We start from the raw sequence: 21,847 nt of genomic DNA, 5'->3' as shown, positions 1-21,847 counted from the left end.
CTGGATGGCATCACTGATTCGATGGATGTGAGTCTGGGTGAACTCTGGGAGTTGGTGATGGACAGGGAGGCCTGGCCTGCTGCGATTCATGGGGTTGCAAAGAGTCGGACACAACTGAGCAACTGAACTGAACTGAACTGAAGGATTTGGGGGTGTATTAAAAGTAAACTTCCTGCCACTACATTGATAATGGGGAATAGATTAATAGCACCCACATGAATAATAGAGAATGCCCTTCATATTTCAGCAGACATAAGAGACACCTAAACTTATTTATTAACCACAGTCACCCATATGTGTTAATGATGTTGCGTATTTTCATGAGATTACTGAAAATAGTGTGAAAGTCCATGTGTTCCCTATACTTTCTCCAGTGGCAGTTTTAGAATATCTTTATACTAGTAAGGTTTCAGAGCTTAGAAGGGAAGACAGGAGACTTGTCTAGAAGTTGTTTTGCACAGTAAACAGACTGATCTGGGGTGGGAAAGGCAAGAGAAATTGATGGAGATGATGGAGGGGCTAAAGTCCCTTCCCTAACCACCATTGACACCCACCATGACTTGTCCTACATCAGAAATTAGCAACAAGTACATTGGATACTACCCATTTGTACAGAGTCCAACACTCTTATTGTATATCACTTAATAACTAGCTAGGAAGCCAGGACTTCCCTGGTGGCTCAGAGGATAAAGCGTCTGCCTGCAATGCAGGAGACCCGGGTTTGATCCCTGGGTTGGGAAGATCCCCTGGAGAAGGAAATGCCAACCCACTCCAGTATTCTTGCCTGGAGAATCCCATGGACAGAGGAGACTGGCGAGCTACAGTCCACGGGGTTGCAAAGAGTCGGACACGACTAAGCGACTTCACACACAGGAAGCCTTTAGTCAGGATATTATTTGTATTAGGAAAGGTCCAGTCAAGAATGAGAACTCTTCCTTTCAAACAGAAGGATGTTATAGTCAGTGGGCTATGTGGGTATTGGAAGATCTGGGAAACCAAATGAGATGCTGAGGTAAACACGGAGATGGTGAAGGCAGGAAGACATTACCATCCTAAGGGGAGCCCAGAACCAGGTGCTGGGTCGGTGGCTGGAGCCTGGTGAGGCACCATAGGGGGTGGGGCTCTTGTACATCTCTTGCTGTGGAGGAGAGCTGGCCACTACCGGGATGAGCAGGATGCTGTCGAAAGCAGGGAGAGGAAGGGAACCAGACCCTGCCTTCCCTCATCCTCTCCTTCTTCCGCCAGTACCTTCCACTGGTGGAACTCACCCAGATCCAGACAAGGGCTCATCAGCATTAGTGTACCCTGAAAAACTGAGCAGGCAAGGGAGGCAGAGACCGATCGAAGAGCGGACAGGCAGTGGACCAGCCCAATGTTGGCATTGTTTCTACTGTTAGTTGGGTTTGTTTCAACTGTTCCTCAATTAGTAAACATTTAGGTTGTCCAAACTGATCCCTTTATTATTGGACACGGTTTATTTTCACTTTCTCCTGTTACAGTACCCATAGAGAAGGATAGAAGAACATAAGTTAAAAACTGTTAAAAAGCAAATTCTGAAGAACAGAATTTTTAGAAACTTAACAGGATTGTAAATCTGCACCCATTGGCAGTGGAATTGGAAGCAATGACTACTGGTATTAGTTTGGGCCATGCCATCTGTCACCGAAAGGGGCCAGTGGTAATGGTAACCACCTCACTTCTGCCAGAAATTCCCCAAGACGCAGAGTTCTTAGAGTGTTAGGCCTCTCCCTTTAAGTAGAGCTCGCCTAGACCAACCAGTAACATTGGCAAAACAAAGACTCCTGCCTGCGTTTATTTCCTTAAAACCATAAAGCAGTAGTTCTCAGAGTGTGCTCCTTAGACAGCAGTGTTAGCACCACCTGGGAGCTTGTCGGAAATGCAGGCTATCGGGCCGCACACAGACCCAGGAGGATGCCTGATGGCCCTGGTGCCCTCTGCCTCTCAATGTCCCCCAGGATCCCACCCCTGTCACCTGCACACCTTGGTTCAGTACTGAATTGCACCCCTCCTGACCTGAGTAGGAGCCTACCCGCAGGAATTTTCAGTCCAGACAATAGGCGAATAGCTTCTCAAACTTTTCCCTAGAACCTTTCTCCCTGGGGTACAGGAAGAAGGACCTGGTCTAGAGGGCTGACCACAAGTTACCAACAGAACTTGTAAATTTCTGCATACCTTTGTTTAATTCTAATAATTGAGGCACAATTTGCCTTTTCAAACACAATATTCTGAATTTCTTTTAAATAAAAAGTAAAGGGCTTCTTCCCCAGAAACCTTCAAACTGGGCCAAATTTATTTTATAGCTTATCTTTACCCCCTAGAATATGGTCATGTACCCTTATCCAGAAGATGGGGCCCCAAGACCAGCTCACACCATGGGCAGGAAACAGAGTCAGACTTTATTTTTCTGGGCTCCAAAATCACTGCAGATGGTGACTGCAGCCATGAAATTAAAAGACACTTACTCCTTGGAAGGAAAGTTTGACCAACCTAGATAGCATATTCAAAAGCAGAGACATTACTTTGCCAACAAAGGTTCGTCTAGTCAAGGCTATGGTTTTTCCTGTGGTCATGTATGGATGTGAGAGTTGGACTGTGAAGAAGGCTGAGCGCCGAAGAATTGATGCTTTTGAACTGTGGTGTTGGAGAAGACTCTTGAGAGTCCCTTGGACTGCAAGGAGATCCAACCAGTCCATTCTAAAGGAGATCAGCCCTGGGATTTCTTTGGAAGGAATGATGTTGAAGCTGAAACTCCAGTACTTTGGCCACCTCATGTGAAGAGTTGACTCATTGGAAAAGACTCTGATGCTGGGAGGGATTGGGGGCAGGAGGAGAAGGGGACGACAGAGGATGAGATGGCTGGATGGCATCACTGACTCGATGGGCGTGAGTCTGAGTGAACTCCGGGAGTTGGTGATGGACAGGGAGGCCTGGCGTGCTGCGATTCATGGGGTTGCAAAGAGTCAGACATGACTGAGCGACTGATCTGATCTGATCTGAGGGAAGGAACGGTGAAATGGACAGGTCCAGCTGCAGCAGATCTAACCCAGGGCAGGAAGTGAACCCCTCCACACCCTATCCTGCCTCCCCTAGTCCTTCCCCAAAACTTTCATCCAGGCATCAGATCCCATTTGTGTGAAGAGAAGTGTCTATAGAATTGCAGGAGTCTTTTGACCCATCCATGGTCTGGCCAGGCTGCAGAGTAAATCCCATGCCCAGCCAGAGCTGGAGGAAACTCTGCCATAAGGTGGTACCGTGGCTACCAGAACTTAACACAATAATTATCTGAATGTTTACCAAATCACCTCCTCTGTAACTTCGCCACATGGCAGAGCACCTACACTGTTTAAGCCCTGATTCTCCTGTATTTAAGGCCTTTCCCATACTAAGTCCCTCCCTTGAAATTAAATAACCAATATATACTGCCATCTGGCGGCTAATAGATGAAACCACATATATGAAATACTGTTCAGTCCCTAAGTGGTGTTAGGCACTTTGCAACCCCATGGACCGCAACACTCCAGGCTTCCTTGTCCTTCACTATCTCCCAGAATCTGCTCAAACTCGTGTCCATTGAGTCGATGATGCCATCCAACCATCTTATCCTCTGTTTTCCCCTTCTCTTCCCGCCCTCAGTCTTTCCCAGCATCAGGGTCTTTTTCCAATGCATTTGCTCTTCGCATCAGGTGGTGAAAGTATTGGAGCTTCAGCATCAGTCCGTCCAGTTAGTATCCAGAGTTGATTTCCTTTTTAATACCCTGTGTAGATTTGTCATAGCTTTTCTTCCAAGGAGCAAGTGTCTTTTACTTTCATGGCTGCAGTCACCATTCTCAGTGATTTTAGAGTCCAAGAAGATAAAATCTGTAACTATTTCCAATTTTACCCATCTATTTGCCATGAAGTGATGGGATTGGATGCCCTGATCTCACTTTTTGAATGTTGAGTTTTAAGCCAATTTTTTCACTCTCCTCTTTCACCTTCATCAGAGGCTCTTTAGTTCCTCTTCACTCTCTGCAATTAGAGTGGTATCATCTGCATATGTGAGGTTGTTGATATTTCTCCCTGCAATCTTGAGTCCAGCTTGTGAGTCATTCAGCCTGGTATTTTACATGATGTACTCTGCATAGAAGTTAAATAAGCAGGGTGACAATATACAGCCTTGATGGACTCCTTTTCCAATTTGGAACCAGTTCATTGTTCCATGTCTCGTTCTAATTGTTACTTCTTGTTCTGCATACAGGTTTCTCAGGAGACAGGTAACCCTAATTCCCATTTCTTTAAGAATTTCCCACAGTTTATTGTGATCCACACAGTGAAAGGCTTTAGCATAGTCAATGAAGCAGAAGGAGATTTTTTTTTTAATTCTCTTGCTTTTTCTATGATCCAGAGGATGTTTGCAATTTGATCTCTGGTTCTTCTGCTTTTTCTAAACCCAATTTATACATCTGGAAGTCCTCAATTCATGTACTGCTGAAGCCTAGCTTGAAGAATTTTGAGCATAATCTTTCTAGCATGTGAAATGAGTGCAATTATACAATAATTTGAACATTCTTTAACATTGTCCTTCTTTGGGATTAGAATGAAAACTGACCTTTTCCAATCTGTGGCCACTGCTGAGTTTTCCAGATTTGCTGACGTAATGAGTGACGTAATGAGCACTTTAACGCCATCATCTTTTAGGATTTGAAATAGCTCAGCTAGAATTCGGTCACCTCCACTATCTTTGTTCACAGTAATGCTCCCTAAGACCCACTTGACTTCATATTCCAGGATGTCTAGCTCTAGGTGAGTAACCACACCATCATGGTTATCCGGGTCATTAAGACCTTTTTTGTATAGTTTTTCTGTATATTTCTACCACCTCTTCTTAATATCTTCTGCTTCTGTTAAGTCCATACCATTTCTATCCTTTATTGTGCCCGTCCTTGCATGAAATGACCCCTGGGTATCTCTAATTTTCTTGAAGAGATCTCTAGTCTTTCCCATTCTGTTGTTTTCCTCTGTTTCTTTGCATTGTTCACTTAAGACTTTCTTAACTCTCCTTGCTATTCTATCAGAACCCAAATCAAGAGGATCCAGTTCCCTTTTGCAAAGCATACTGGATCACAAGCTGCTTCTTATTGTGAAATTCTGTGGACTCAGAAAAGAACAGAACCTAGTAAGAGATATTATGGTATTATATTAATTTAATAAGAAAGATATAATATATAAATACTATATAGTTAATGTTAATAATGAAAACAGTAACAGGAGCATTATAATAGGTACATTGTGCCTGTGTGTGCTAAGTCGCTTCAGTCGTGTACAGCTCTGTGAGACTCCATGGACTGTAACAGCCCGCCAGGCTCCTCCGTCCATGGGATTCTCCAGGCAAGAACACTGACGTGGGTTGCCATGCCCTCTTCCAGGGTATCTTCTTGTCCCAGGGATTGAACCCGAGTTTCTTATGTCTCCTGAATTGGCAGGTGGCTTCTTTATGACTAGTGCCACCTGGGAACCACTCTCGAATTTATATATCCATTTACTTACCCATAAAATACTGGCTTCCAACCTCTGTATGCAGCTGGTAGGACTGTAATGTTGCAGCCACTATGGAAACCAGTATGGAAGATCTTCAGAAAACTAAAAATAGACTACCATATTACTCAGCAATTCCATTCCAAGGTATATATCCAAAAAAAAACTAAAACACTAATACAAAAAGATCCAGGCACCCCAATGTTCATAGCAACACTGTTTATGGAAGCCATGATATGGAAGCAACCTAAGTGTCCATAAACGCATGAATGGATAACGAAGGTGTGATATATGTAATATAATGGAATATGATTCAGCCATAAAAACAAATTAAATTCTGCCATTTACAACAACATGGATGGACCTAGAGTATGACGTTTAGTGAAAGAAGTCAGACAGAGAAAGACAAATACTGAATTATTTTATTCATATGTAGAGTCTCAAAAATGAAACAAAAGAATACAGCAGAACAGAAACAGACTCACAGATACAGAAAACAAGCTAGTGGTGTTAACAGTGGGGAGAAAGAGGAGAGGAGGGGCCAGGCGGTGGCATGTGATTAAAACTATCATGGACAAAATAGATAAGCAATAAGGACATATTGTACAGCATAGGGAAATGTAACCAGTATTTTGTGATAACTTTAAATAATTTACAAAATATTGAATCACTGTGCTGTACACCTGAAACTAATATAATATTGTAAATCAACTATCCTTCAGTTAAAATAATAATAGGGATTTTTCTGGCAGTCCATTGATTAGGACTCTCTGCTTTTACTGCCTGGAGAAGGCAATGGCAACCCACTCCAGTACTCTTGCCTGGAAACTCCCATGGACGGAGGAGCCTAGTGGGCTGGAGTCCATGGGGTTGCTGAGGGTTGGACTTCACTTTCACTTTTCACTTTCATGCATTGGAGAAGGAAATGGCAACCCACTCCAGTGTTCTTGCCTGGAGAATCCCAGGGACGGGGGAGCCTAGTGGGCTGCCGTCTCTGGGGTCGCACAGAGACAGACACAACTGAATCGACTTAGCAGCAACAGCAGCAGCAGCAGCAGCAGCAACAGCTTTTACTGCCATGGCCCACGTTCATTCCCTGGTCGGGAAACAAGATCCTTCAAGCCACATGGTGCAGCCAGTAAGAAACAAACAAACAAATAAAATACTGGCTTCTTCCTTCAAGGGTTATTGTGGAGTTGAAATGAATATGTGAAATTTTTTAAAACAGTACTTGATGCATATTAAACAATAGAATGTTAATTATTTATAATCATTAATAAGCACTGGCAGAGTGCCAGACATAATAAATGCCATACATACTTTTATCTCACTAATTTTTGAAACAATCCTGATAAACAGGAATTGTTACCTTTCTTATTTTGCTGATTAGACAGGTAAAGTTTGCAGAGGCTAAGAAATTTGTATAGAAGTCACAAAGCTGATAAGTGGTGGAGGCAGTGTTGGAACCCAAACTCAGACCCTAAATTACTCATTTAACCATGGTGCTGAATTGCTAATACTATGGATTTTCTCAAAAGCTTACAAATTCCATCCTGCCTCACATATACCCCAGCCCTGCCACACACACACGCGCACGCACTCTTACACACTTCCCCAGCCCATTCCAGTAAAGAGGTCCAGCACATACTTCTTTGTCCTCCTGACCTGAGTCCTTGCCCTTCCCAGGGAAGTTGCAGTTACACACACTGACTCTATCTCAAGGCTCCAGGGCGTTGATCAGCTGTGTGTGTGTGTGTGTATGTGTGTGTGTGTGTGTGTGTATACACTCAGTCGCTTCGTATTCTCTGGCAAAGAAGCCAAGAAGACCTCTTCAAAGAGCTGCAGACCTGAGGGAATGAGATGAGAACTTGGGGCCTGAAGGGAGGAAACAGGAAGAGAAGCTTTGTACATTCAGTTAGGATCATGGGTTTAGGTGAGTATGGACTTGGGACCCAAACACCCCCATCAGTATAGGGATGCGGTAGTTCACAAACCACTGACCAGGGCTCCCACCTGCAGAAGGGTCATATCGGTGCCTGCCTTGTCTGGGTGTTCAGTGCTAACAGTGTGTGACCCAAGTCAGAGAGGTCATGAGTTGAGGACACTTGCTTCACTGATTCACCACCTCCATTGTTCAGTTTGGAAGAGACCTTTGATGTCAGGGACTCACTGGGGAGATAAAGAACCTGAGGGATCAAGAGATTACACTACTTTCCCACATCTGCACAGTTGATGATGAAGCTCCTGCTGGAAGGTGGATTTCTTATACCCAGCATGGACTTTGCCTGGTTGAGTTCACAAACACCAACCCCTCCTGACAATATTAGTTTGGGGCACAAAACCCTTCCTGACAATTAGAACTGCCATGACAATTGTTTTTCCCAAAGTTCCACAAAACATAAATTCCTTTGGTTATTAATATCTTTTATGGGGGAGGGGAAGTTCTGTGGTCAAATAATTTTGGGAAGTACTGAATTAAACAGGGTGGAATCATTCTTTTTCATAATTGTGAATGTGTTCATCTTTAATCTCTGCTATTCCCATTCCCAAACCTGTTTGAGGGAACCCTTTGGCAGGAGTGGGGGACGAACATTTGAATACATCTCTGCACAGATACGGAGAAGGTGATGGCACCCCACTCCAGTACTCTTGCCTGGAAAATCCCATGGACAGAGGAGCCCGGTAGGCTGCAGTCCATGGGGTCACTCAGAGTCGGACAGAACTGAGCTACTTCACTTTCACTTTTCACCTTCATGCATTAGAGAAGGAAATGGCAACCCACTCCAGTATTCTTGCCTGGAGAATCCCAGGGACAGGGGAGCCGGGTGGGCTGCCGTCTATGGGGTCGCACAGAGTTGGACACGACTGAAGTGACGCAGCAGCAGCAGCAGCTGCACAGATAAGGACATGGCAACCCACTCCAGTGTTCTTGCCTGGAAAATCCCAGGGATGGGGGAGCCTGGTGGGCTGCCATCTATGGGGTCACACAGAGTCGGACACGACTGAAGCAACTTAGCAGCAGCAGCAGCTGCACAGATATCCCATCAAGCCCAGTTCTAGGTGATGCTGACTTGTATATGGTAGCACATTGACTACTAGGAGTGCGTCAAATGGACTGTTTGATGGTGTTGATAATAAAGTCTTATAGTCTTTCTCCAAAATTACTGAAGCTCAACCTCTTTAGGAGAAAAGGAAACACCAAAAAATGTTGTCCCAGAGAGTTTGCAAAGCCTGCTCAGAAAGGAGAATATGGTTCTGCTGAGGAAACAGATTGGTTTAGTAGTCAAGAATTATCTTCTTGTCCTTTTTCCATCATAAATTAAATACTGTCTATGAAGCTGGGCAGGCAGTCTTTTAATTTCTTTTATAAGGTACCTCGTGATTTGTTCAATGCCTGGTAGTTATTTTTATCCACTCCTCTTGAGTCTAAGAGGTCAGTACCCAGAAGTGACTCACTAAATATTTTTCAGCTTCACCTGCTAGCCAGGTTAAGATGAAATCCTAGACTGTTTTCTAAACATTGGCAACTTGGTTTATCACAACAGAGTTGAAATTTAAGTGTTTGATTTTACTGTGTCTTTTCCAAGCACTTCAACTTCTATCAACTCAACTCACTTGCCAGCAGCTGCTATGAAAGCCCATTGACTAGAGCCCTCGAAGCAGGACACCCTTAACCCTTGGAATTACATAAACTAATTCCCAAGCTGGGAAGGGGAACCACGGTCCCTCCTATCTCTCTTAGCTTGTGCCATGCACTTGACTTTTGATTTTGGACCACTGGGTAGAGTTCAGATTTGATTGTGGAAAGTGGTAGACCTTCTACTGGAATAATTTATAAAATCTCATACTCACCATTCATTCACTCACTTCTGTCACTCACCAGTCATCCCTTTATTTGAATAACAGATGTGACATGCTCCATACAGGTAGAGGCTGCCCTAGGTTAGGCAGGCAGCTGACCCCCTAGACAAACACCAAATCCCCTCTGAGGTGGGGCAGCCCAAAGACTGGAAACATCTTCTTTGCCTTCAGAGTTTCTGGTGCCTGGGGCTGGCTATTGAGAAAAGGTCTTCAGTACATATACAGAATGACAGGTAAATCCAGAAAGTTTAGTGGGCTTTCGATGAGCTCCTTTCCAAGACCTTTCCCCATGTGCTTCTTTAGAGGGGAATGGCTTAATAGCAATGGTTTTCTGTAGATATTAGGTCCTAGCCCAGGAACAAGCAGAACAGAAACTGACATCAGATTAGTGGGGTTTTTTTTTTTTTCCTTTTAACTTTTGATGTTGACATCATATCAGACAATGAAAAATTGCAAGGAAAGTACAAAGGACCCTCAGTTATTCAGAGTCCCCAAATGTTAACCTTTACTACATTTGCTTTATTCTTCTTTCTCTGTGCACACATACACACACATTTTTTTTCCTGAATTATTTTAATAAGTTACAGATACCACCATGTCCCTCTACTGCTGAATACGTCACTGTGAAATACTTCCTAAGAAAAAGGGCATGCTCTCATATAGCCCCAGTACAATGATCAAAAGCAAGATGTTAACACTGATTTAATACTACTACCTAATCTACAGGCCTTAATCAGATTTCACCAGTTGTGGCAATAATGACCTGTTACCAAAAGATCATGCATTGCATTCATGTCATGTCTCTTTTGTCTTCTTTAATCTGTAATAGTCCTGCAGTCTGTCTGTGTTTTTTTTCCTAAAGTTACATTTTGGAAAGAGTACAGACCAATTGTTTTGCAAAATACCCCTTAAGTTGTGTTTGACCGATGTTGCCTCCTGCTTCAATCCAGATAATACTCTTTGACAGAAAAATCACAGAAGTGATGCCAAGTTCCCGGTGCGCCACCTCTAAGGCTATTGACTAGTCTCACGGTATTACTCTTACTCGCAGTATTACCCTTGGTTATTTGATTTTGGTGCTGTGACCCAGGTTTCTCCACTGTAAGCATACTATTTTACCCCAAGCATGTATAGGGGAGCTATTGGGGTTGGCCAAACAAGTTCATTGGTATGACGTTATGAAAAACCTAATCAAACTTTTTGGCTGGTGCCAATACTTTGAGGTTAAATATCCCATTTTCTTCAGGTTTTTACCCACTGGTCTAAACATCTGTTGATGATTCTTGCTTGAGTCAACTGTTACAGTGATGGTTGTCTAATGGTGATTTATATAATTCTGTTTGTTAGCAGGCTTTCTACTTGTAAGTCAGAGCTCCCCCTTTTTTAGATTTATATCCCGAGGATTCGCAGATCCTTGTTTTAGTCAGTGTATTATACTCCTTTGTGTTTGTGCTTGCTGTGATGCTCCCATTGTTCCAGATTGGGCCAATAGGACGCCTACAAGCTGGTCCTGTGTCAGTTGACCTGTGCGTGTCATTCTTTAAGATCATCACTATTCAAAGGCAGCCCTTTCCAGCTGAGTTGAGCCTCTTTCTGTATTCCTTGACTTCCTGATGAATGCTCAGTTAATTTCTCTGCCTGGTTGCACAACTCCTGTGCCCCTTACCCTCCCACCCCTGGCCTCCTCATTTCTCCCCACCTCCGTCACCAACCCCCTTGTGAAACCGGATTTTCCAGAAAGAATACTTGACTAGTAACTGATGGGGTCTTAGCACGACCATCTTCAAATACAGGACTGTTTAATTTCAACCCTAAACACAGGACAAGAGTCAACCTCCAGCACAGGACTCCAGGAGGGGCAGGCGCCAAAGTGGGTGGACACACCGTCCTAATGGTGTTTGCTTGTCTGCTATGGAAACCAGATGATGGTTTCTTTGCCCTTTGCTTCTCTGTTGCTCTTTTGTACTCCAAAGACAAAGCAAATTCTGCTTCTGCTTCATAATAAAGGGCACTGGACAACGAGTTCTCACCTCTGACCCAGCTGTTGTCACAGTGACGGGGAAGGGAAAGAAGACAAACTGCCCGTTTTGAACTTAGTCTTACTTCAAAAGAGTATATTTTTTTTCCCCTGTTTCCATGGGAAATGGACATGGAATATTTCCTTTTTGCACCTGGAAATGGGAGACCTCACTAAAAGCAAGATATAGGTGTGGGAGTGACACATGAAAAGAGAAATAAATCAGATTTGATGTTAGGAATCATCATTTATGGAAGAATCATTGTAGACACAGGCAGGCAGGGGTTGGGTGTAAATGCATTAGTCCCCACCCTTTTCGTCAGCAGTCACTCAACCTTGGACCTTAGAGCCTGTCTCACTGAGAAGGAATGTCACTGCAAAAGGGAACACAGGGTGGCGGGGTGTGAGCAAGGGCAGGACCTCTAATCAGGAAGAGGCACCAGACTGGGGAGAGGTGCAGGGCATGGCCCTCGGGTACAGGACTAGGTCTGTAGGAAACCCAAGAGTGCACCCTAAAGGGAGGCAGTGAAAGGTGGAGGGGCTGGGGAGGATCATCAAAACACCTTTTATAATTACATGGCTTTGAAGAAAAATATAGATCCTGTGGTTTTCCAGGGAGGTGGGCGGGGAGGGAAGGGCAATGTGAAAGGCACAGGTGACTTGTCAGTTCTCTAAGAAACAGAGAAGTTGAATCTCAGCAGTCAGCTCAGTTCCCAGCATGGCTGAGAGTGTGGCCAAAGCCACAGGGGCAGAGGGTGGGGTCAGGTCCACCTTGGTCAGCCTGGGAGACACTGGGAAAGCAAGGTGTTGCTCAAGACCAGCCTCTTTTGTTGTTTCTTCTGTTCAGAAGGAAACCTTCCCACCTACAACACTTGAACCCATGATCCTAAAGTTGACCTACCTGACATTTTTCAGTGATTCGTACCTCGCAGTTGCTTCAATTACATTATTAAGACTGCGGTCTGCCCTCTCTCAAACACTTCAAAGCCTGTTTTTTGTTTTTTTTTTTTCTTTGACTTTTTCTTGCTTCCTATCCTCTTAACTTCTTAAAAACAGATTCCAAGATAAACAAAGATACTGCCAGTGTGGAAAGGGGCCGGATTTTAGAGTAGGTTGTGGAGATGGAGGGAGGGGAGAGGGTGATGGCAGGGAGGAGGGGTACAGGGGGCTCTTGAACAGATTTATCAAGCTTACATACAAATTATTCACAGAAAATGGACATAAGTGGGGAGCGGAGGCTGGAAACAAAACCCTGGGCTTGGAAAATGGAGTAATTCCATTGAGAGTGCTTTGCAAAAGGAAAAGATTGTACACACACTGCTGGCTAAGCCCGCTGTGATTTCTGTCTTGTGGAACTCTTGCTGCACTTGGGGTATGTGTCTTTCAGTTGGTGCCACAGTTGATAGAAATATACCATTTGGTCCTTATTCTGGAAACAGGTATAACTTGGTACTGTTAACGCTCTTGTTTGTATGCATATGTCATGGCAACTAGAGTACTTCTTCCTTAGGTGAAAAGCCTCTTTTTAAAAAAAAAAAAAAAAATGCTGTATCCAGACACAGCTGAGTAATAAGTATATGCTTATTATGAATGTTAACTCGTATAATCCCCAACAATGCTACGTGGTAGATACATCATTATCCCCATTTATAGATGAAATAGCTGAGGCCCAGAGTTACAGGGCAGAGCTGGGGCCAGAACCAGATCATCCAGACAGTCTCCTCATCTCAAATCTGTAATCACATACGCAAAGACTTTTTTTGTTGGTTTTTTTTGGTCATATGAGGTAGCAGTCACAAGTTTCAGAGATTAGGATGTGGATACTGGATATCTTTGGGGAGGGAGGTGGTATAAAAGTACTTCCCTCTAGATTTATAAACCAGCTAATCTATACTTCTTAAATGGTACTGGTCATTTTCTCTGTGGTTAAAGGCTTATGAAGTAGAATCCTTGGAAATCCATTCATGATTGAAAGAAGGAAGGAGAGAGAACAGAGAAGGCAGTGACACAGCCAACAGTGAGTGATCCCTGAGACTTCCCTGAGGTCAGGTGGTTAAGACACCAGGCAGGCTTCCACTGCAGGGGGCACAGGTTTGATCCCTGGTCAAGGAACTAAGATCCTGCGTGCTGAGTGGCAAGATCAAAAAATAGAGGAAAAAAAAACCCAAAACCACAAAATAGAAACAATAAGTGATCCCTCTCTCTCTCTAGCATGCGCATCTTATGGAGACAAAGGGACTGGGGCTTTCATTTCTGTCATTGGCTTGTCTGCTTCAAGTTGGTAACTATTAGACATGGAGGATGACTTAAAGATTCTTCCATGCTAATTTCTAGGATTTTCAGAGAAAAGACCAGAACAGCACGGTTGGTTTTTACATGAATAGAAGGTTTCATTCAAAGGGCAATCTTGAGGGGGGGAAAAAATGTAACTTGGGAACGGGCAGGGGACAGAAGGCAGGCGGGAAATGAAAGCAGCACAGAGGTAAATCCATCCACCACCAGGAAGCCCGAAGGGGCATGTCTTTGAACGTGTGATGTTCAGCATCCATGCCTTGTGATGGGAAAGGCAAAACAGGAGCAGTTTAGTCCACATGGACTTCCCTGGTGGCTCAGATGGTAAAGCGTCTGTCTACAATGCGGGAGACCTGGGTTCCATCCCTGGGTAGGGAAGATCCGCTGGAGAAGGAAATGGCAATCCACTCCAGTACTATTGCCTGGAAAATTCTATGGACAGAGGAGCCTGGTAGGCTACACAGTCCATGGGGTTACAAAGAGTCGGACAGGACAGTGACTTCACTTTAGTCCACATAAAGCTTGTGATGATGACTCAACTGTAACCTCCACGGGTCTGTAACATGGAACATGGATCTGTAGCCGGGATCATCTGCCCTATCCTCACATCCTCTAGTGCTGTGCTAAGTTGCTTCCGTGGTGTTCTACTCTTTGCAACGCCATGGACCAAAGCCCACCAGACTCCTCTGTCCATGGGATTCTCCAGGGCAAGAACACTGGGATGGGTTTCCATGCCCTCCTCCAGGGGATTTTCCTGACCCAGGGGATCAAACCCACATCTCTTACTTGTCCTGCATTAGTAGGCTGGTTCTTTACCACTAGTGCCACCAGGGGAGCCCAGGACCTCCTCTAGTACTGAAACCCCTGGGCAAGGAAGCCTCTCTGCTCTCTTGTACCGCCTACTGCTGCACCAGGGCTTAACACCCTGGTTAAGTCCAAGTCCCATGGAGAAGGCAATGGAAGAAAACACACAGGTCCTTTTCAATCCCACCTTTCTTTCTCTGGCATTGGTTAACCTGTTTTCCCTCATTTACAAAATGGAGATGACATATGTAACTCCCAGAGTCAGGGAAAGGTTTGGCACAGAGACTAGTTTGTGAATACTGAATCGGTGATTTTAGATATGTGAAGGTATTCCAGGTAACCAGTGTCCTCCCTACTCACATGTTATCCTTTTCCAAAAGAACTGTAACTCTACTGACTTTGAGTATCTAGGAAAGAAAAAGCAAACAATTCCTATTGAAATCTCATTCAGCTGCCTGGGTCCAGTCCAGACTGCAAGCGCCTGCAGCTAGCCATTTCCACTCTCTGCGCAGGTGAGGCACCTCAGTCAGAGAGAAGCAGAAGTCTCTGGCCAGAATGGGGCTGGACAGCACAGCCCGCGTGGTGGAGGTGCCTACCTGCCTACGGGCGTCCTCAGTGATGTCCGACTCTGCGGCCCTATGGGCTATAGCCTGCCAGGCTCCTCTGTCTATGGGATTCTCCAGGCAAGAATACTAGAGCAGGTTGCCATTTAATCCAAAAGCAGATCTTCCCAACCCAGGGTTGGGACTGCCATCTCCTGCACTGACAGATGGATTCTTTACCACTGAGCCACCTGGGAAGCCTCTGTGAAGGTTCAGCTTCCCTTATATCTTAAACAGCTCACAGCCCTGAGAGCATTACCTAGTTCCCCTGGCTCACAGTGTCTTTGATTATTGCGTTTTCTTGGTGTGCTTTGACTACTTGGCTACCTTACAGTTTGTCCATTCCTCCTGAAGAAAAAGGAAAGAAGGATAGCTTAATTCATCTTAAAATACAAAAGGAAAATCCCAAAGTGGTGAATGAAATAAACATTGAAGATTTTTGTCTTACTAAAGCAGCTTATTGTAGGTGATGGCGTTCTAAGACATTTTTTGCCTGTGAGGGTTCACATAATAAACACAGTGAATTGACAGGCTATGATATGTGTTCACTAATACCGAAGAAGGAACTATAATAGTAATAAATTAGGATGGAATACAATTGTGTGCTATAAAATCTTATGACAGTATTTTTTCATTCTTTATTTATAGAAGATCTTTCAAACGGTAGTCTTAATTATTGCTAGTAGTTGAATGATTATTTCTGTCAATTTATTTTCTTGTTACACTACTGTTTATATTTGATACTTTATATATTCAGTCATTTATATAGAATTAAATTGTGCAGCTCCTTCATTCTGACTGCAAAGAAACCAATATCTTCCTACAATAAAACCAACAATTTTTATTTAAAAAAAAGTAAAATGTCATTCACACTTCTCTCTTTTTTTCCCCAGATGATAACAAAAAGTAATCCAGATGGGGTGCAGGTGCTGTAAAATGATACAAAGGTAAAGTTGAAAATATGGGAAATTGTGATTACCACAAAGGTACTTTTAAACATCCTGCATGGATTCAATGCCATTTTCCAACTTGGGGCATGACTAGCACTGCCAGGAAGTTAAGAGTTTGGAACCACATTAATATTATTTAAAAGAACACAGGGGCTGGATTTTTAAAATTTTTTTTGTGCAGTTCTCCGAGCATGTTGGGAACACTGTCATTCTCTGAGGCTGAATTTGGTTTGGGTTGAATTTACATTTCTCCAGAGAGTTTCAGTGCAAAGAAAAGCTTGGATTTTAGAAGATACCTGAAATGGTATCACTGAAAATAAATCACCCCAGTCATGTATGTCCAGATTCTGTGTCATAAAAATTTGGGCAACATGAATATAATTCTATATAAAATAAAGGGGGAAAATTAGCTGATCATTTTGCTTCTATAACAAAACTATCTTTATTATGTTAGTTCTATCCCATATCTATATCTATGTGTGTATACATACATAGGTATAAATATATACGTACACATACCTACATACATATATCATTTTTTCCACTATAGTTATAATTTAATGTTAGGTGCCATTAAAAAGTATTTATTGTGAATAACTTTGATGCTAGTCCAGACTTCACAACTGTTATGCCTGAGATGGCATCACTGAAAATAAATCACCCCAGTAATGTTAGTGACTACATAATATTCCATTGAGGTATTGTGGCATCAGTTCTTAACCACTTATTTTCCTATTGTTGAACGTTTGTTTTATTTATTTACTTTTTGTTTGTATTTAAATTTCATGACCCACTTTGTTCTTTACCTTCTTCCTGCCCTTTTTTTAACTCCTTCCTAAGATCTGTTTCCAGTTGGTAGACCACTTTTATACCAACTGTATCTACTTAATTGTTGCTGTTTAGTCACTAAGTCCTGCCAGACTCTTTGCGACCCCATGGACTGCAGGATGCCAGGCTTCCCTGTCCTTCATCTCCCAGAGTTTGCTCAGATTCATGTCCAATATCTATTTAATTAGGTACACATAAGAAAAGACTCTGATGCTGGGAGGGATTGGGGGCAGGAGGAGAAGGGGACGACAGAGGATGAGATGGCTGGATGGCATCACTGACTCGATGGATGTGAGTCTGAGTGAACTCCGGGAGTTGGTGATGGACAGGGAGGCCTGGCGTGCTGCGATTCATGGAGTCGCAAAGAGTCGGACACGACTGAGCGACTGAACTGAACTGATAGGCTTAAAAGAGTAATCATGGAAATTAAGTTAACAGGAACCATAGACCAGCAGCAGAGCCTGTAGTAGAAATATTAATAATGAAAGTTAGTTATTAATAAAGTTAATACTTGACCTTCCTTCTTCTCATCCTAGCTATCTCTTCGATCCAGTTCACGTGCCCTCCCCTGGTTACGTTAACGAAGTAAACAGCTGCAAGTTAGATGAAGAGGACACTCTTAAATTGAAAGACAAACAGAGCAGCGAAATCCTGGTGCACAAGGGTGACCCTCCGAATGAGGGCTCCAAGAGGACTGCAAGCGGGAGCGGAACAGCCGCTCCTCAGGAGCCCTGCGGGCCGCCCCGAGGACCGTTCCTCTCGGAGGATACGGTGGGGGGACCCTGTGCCGAAAAGACTAGCGGGGCCATCAATGGCCTTGGCCCCGCTGCTGTCCTGCAGCTCACTGGTGAGCCGGGGCCCCCTCAGGGGGCCAGAGACTCCTGGACCAGTGCTGCAAACAAAGGTCACCCGACCCAGCCCTTCCTTGAAGGAGGGAGTGCCAGGGAGCTGGACTGCATGCAGCTGGCCTCGGGAGAGACGCAGGTCATCGGGAATGGGGGCTCTGTTGTGCCATCCACAGCCGGGCTTGCAGCCTGGGAAGTCCCAGCCCAAGTCCTCCAGATACCCACCCCGGACTATCCTCCGCTTTGCAGCTCTGCTGAAGACAACGCTGATCACGTTGATCACCAAGAGAAGGACCGTCTTTTCAAGATCCACTCTGAGAAGGAGCCCCAGGAGGGTGCTCACCCCCCGGCAGGGGAGTGTGGTTTGAATATGCCCTTCTCCGTAAAGAGAAGCTGGGATTCATTAAACGAGGCCGTGACAACTGAAATCCCAAGTGTCTACTTTGACAAAGACGATCCTGCTCAGGACGTGCCTGTGGTCGATTCGAGAAACGGGTGGGAGGAGGCCCCTGGCTCCCCCAGAGACGGGAGCTGGGAGACGCTGGATGAGGACGCGGAGGTGGCCGAAGCCCTCGCGGCCTTAGAAGCAGCTACTGCGGGGGAAGATGTGGATGAGGCCGAGTAGGGGAGGGGGTTCTCCAGGCAAATAAGCTAGTGATGATCTGGTCGCACGGGGCTGGGTTTGTTCCTAAAATCTAGAGCTGATAAATGCAGCATATACGGCTGCAGCCTTACAGGGGGTTGACACCCAGTGCCAGTTCTGATGGATGTGAGCATCAGTGCCATGCTGCTTGTTCACTATGAAGAGTACCACCGTCCAGATGGGCTAAAACTCAAGAGACTATAAGTCAGAGTGGACCACCGTGCTGGTGTCCACAGAACATGCAGACCTTAAACACCCTGCTGGCCAACCCGCACAACTCGTGCAGAACATGTGGTGCAGGTGTTCATGAGAACGCCCTGGAATCCCAGTGCTTAGTCCCAGGGGCAGAGATTCACAAGACATTCTGTTTGAGTGTAAAATTCCTTACCTTGCTTTTGAGAGCCAAACATTATACCCAGTCAGGGAAAGGTAACTACCCCTACTTAAAGTGCCTAATGTACCCCCCAGAGCATGGCTTACCTTCAGGGACAATCTCCCAGGGAACCGATCACTAACCACTTGTTGGACAGAGAGTGGAGCTTGGCAGCTTTCAGGGTGGAGCAGGAGCCGCCTGTAAACAAATGGTTAGTCATTAGCTGTGATATCAGACCACCTTGACCTTAACTTTTTTACATTATTACTTTTTCATCTCCTTTGGGATTGGGGAGTTTGATCAAAAGACTTCTTTGTTTAAAATTCAGGTTTTTACGTTTGTGAGATTTGGAGCAGCAAAGAGATGGATGAAGTGTTTTGTGCCACGTAATGTCTGACTGTGATTAAACAATAACAACATATGTGTCTGAGTGTCTTAAGTCAATAGTGCTTCTAATTTTCCCAGACTATTAGTGACCCTTGAGGTTTCTTTCAATTTAAAGAGATAGACTGTTACATTACAGCTGAAGAGGAGACTAGATTGATTCGCCAGGAATGACTTTGACTCTGTCCCTGTAGGTCAAACTCTTGATGCCATGACTACCTGTGCAGCTCTTACTTTAAGGATGAATAGCCCTTCCTGGGTTTCAGCTATTTTGACATGGCTCAATGGAGAGTTTAGGGGATGGTCAAGACTATCTAGAAAAATATAAATATGGAGGATTCCTTATTATAGTGTTTCATAACACAAACTCTGAAATCTGACTCACTTTGGTTGGATTTCCAGCTTTGCCATGTAACCTGGGACAAGTAATATATCCTTTCTATTTGCCCATCAGTTAAGTGACAATAATATATATTTATAGAGATTGTCATAATGTCATTGTTCCATTTGGTTATTATTTAACATAAAACATGATTTCTGAGCCTACCAGACACATTTCCCTGGATTTGCTTGATAACAAGCCATGTCTACATACAGTGTCACTCCGAGCTTTTAAAGATTAAACTGTTGGCATTGCTAATTGGATTGTAGATGTGTTTGCTATTTAGTACACCAAAGGCTTAATGTTTCAAAGTGGTTCCTTCAACAATTTCCCAAGTGTATCTGTTGTGATTAGGTCCAGCTGTATATGATAAAGTGTCTTATAAAAACAGAGATTTACTTATCTTTTATGTAAAAGAAGTCTGGAGATAGAAATTCAGGCTGGCAGAGGACTCCATGGTATCAGTGACTTGTGTTCCTTCTATTGTTTGGCTTACTTCTTAAGACAACTGCCTGGTCCACAGTGACTGCTGGGGCTCCAGTCATTACATTTGCTTTCCATTTGGAAAAAAGAATAACAGGTCAGAAGATCTCACTCCCTCTCTAGTAAGGACCTTCTTACTAGAGGTCTTACTAGAATTCAGCATTCCACTTTTACCTCATTGACCAACATCTGGTTACTTGGACACATTCAACTGCCAGAGAGGCTGGAAAACTTACCTTTCTAGCTATGAGCATGGCTTTCCCAAATAAGTTCAGGACTCAGTTACTGAGAAGGGAGAGAATGGACATTGAGTTTTGAGATTGTTTACAATCTGCCACATCAGGTCCTCAAAACACAAAAAGCCTGGTCCTCAAAACACAAAGAGCCAATTCGCAAGAGATTGAAAGATAATTGTTTTCATTTAGTGTGACACAAAAAAGGTCTAAGCCTTTGGTCCAAGGGGAAAGGAGAACTGGACAGCTGCGTACCAACTTCCCACGGGTATCTCCAAAACAGAAGGATAAAAAAGGAAAATCTGACAAGGAAAAGGTAAGATGAGGTATTTCTGCAAATAAGTCTTTTTTTCTGGGTACAGAAACACACTTCTGTATTTACATTTACACGTGGACCTAATTTTACATTTTAGGACTGCTGCAGAGTTCATCATGATTAATAACTCAAGTTTTTAAGATTATTTTTATGTGAACAACTGCTTCAAAAAGGTTAACAGATGACCAAGAACTTCAAGTGCTTTTTTAAAAGCAGCCTGGGCCCCTTTACCTCTACCCCAACATCCAGGCTCCACCAAAGGACGTCAGAGGAAAAGCCAGCGTCTTTAGGTTGAGAGGAAATCCCAGATTTTAGCTTCATCCCCCAGCTTGTCTAGCAGCTGAGACTCCTGCTCTGTGTAACATCTTTCGGCAGCCTGGTGGCGCCCCTTATCAAAAGTGATGCTGATGATACTGATTCTTTTCAAACATTCTCGACAGTGTGGCAGCACCAACGCACACTGAATGTCAGGCACTGGCTGTGAATAGAAGTGGACATCACCGTCCCCACGATCTTAGGAAACTGCATCGCATGGATATCTACCAGGTTAAATCTTGATTTTGATATAAGGTTATTTCTATATTACATGCAGTTTTCTCAACCTAAGAAGTTACATTTCACTTCTTACTGAGGGAAGTTTAACTATCATATAAATGTGAAATTAGATGTTTCCCCCCAGTTTCCAAGACAGATGGTAGCATATTGTTAGAGTTGTCAAACCAGATTTGGAAAGGAATGAAGAGAATTTGAGTTCCTTAGCACACACCCATTCGTCCACACTCAGTAACTATTAGCCACTCACCATTTTCCTCTTTAGCCCTTCCTCTGCCCTGACCCTAAGGGCAAGATTATCTCTTTTCTTCTTTATTTTGGCCACACCACATATTTGTGGGATCTTAGTTCCTCAACCAAGGATGGATCCTGTGCCCCCTGCAATGGAAGTGCAGAGTCTTAACCACTGGACCACTAGGAAAGTCAGGCTTTTTTAAATTGAAGTATAATTGATGTACAATAATATATGTTTCAGATGTACAAAGTTATTTAAAAATTTTAAAGATTATACTCCATTTGTAGTTATGACTATTATAAAAGATTGGCTATATTCTCTGTATTATTCATTATGTCCTTGTAGCTTATTTTATACAGAGTAGTTTGTACTGCTTAATTCCCTATTCCTATCTTGCCTGCCCCCTCCCTTACCCCTTCTCATCTTAACTCTTCATCAGTATCTCCCAATGGGAGGCCTTAGGAAGAATGAAGGAGACACCAAATGCAAGTATATGAGTATAGATCTGACTT

General features: G+C 43.7%; 1 protein-coding gene across 3 annotated transcripts in view; it reads left to right on the top strand.

Annotated features, from left to right (window-relative positions):
• Positions 1-19,171, top strand: part of C7H4orf19 (chromosome 7 C4orf19 homolog) — an 84,739-nt gene extending 65,568 nt beyond the window's left edge. For 2 of the 3 annotated variants that reach the window (XM_006041150.4, XM_025290185.3), the window contains exons 3-4: positions 16,005-16,058; positions 17,426-19,171. In XM_006041150.4, the coding sequence (XP_006041212.3) occupies positions 16,027-16,058; positions 17,426-18,359 (966 nt within the window). In that variant the 5' untranslated portion in view covers positions 16,005-16,026 and the 3' untranslated portion in view covers positions 18,360-19,171. Of the gene's footprint in view, positions 1-12,644; positions 12,786-16,004; positions 16,059-17,425 lie in introns of those variants that run through there. The other variant, XM_044946003.2, reaches the window with a different exon arrangement.
• Positions 19,172-21,847: the final 2,676 nt, after the last annotated feature.

The sequence above is a fragment of the Bubalus bubalis genome, chromosome 7 (genome assembly GCF_019923935.1).
Source record: "Bubalus bubalis isolate 160015118507 breed Murrah chromosome 7, NDDB_SH_1, whole genome shotgun sequence".
Classification (NCBI taxonomy): Eukaryota; Metazoa; Chordata; class Mammalia; order Artiodactyla; family Bovidae; genus Bubalus; species Bubalus bubalis.
The sequence above is the reverse complement of the archived record's forward strand: the minus strand, read 5'-3'. Positions and strand labels throughout refer to the sequence as shown.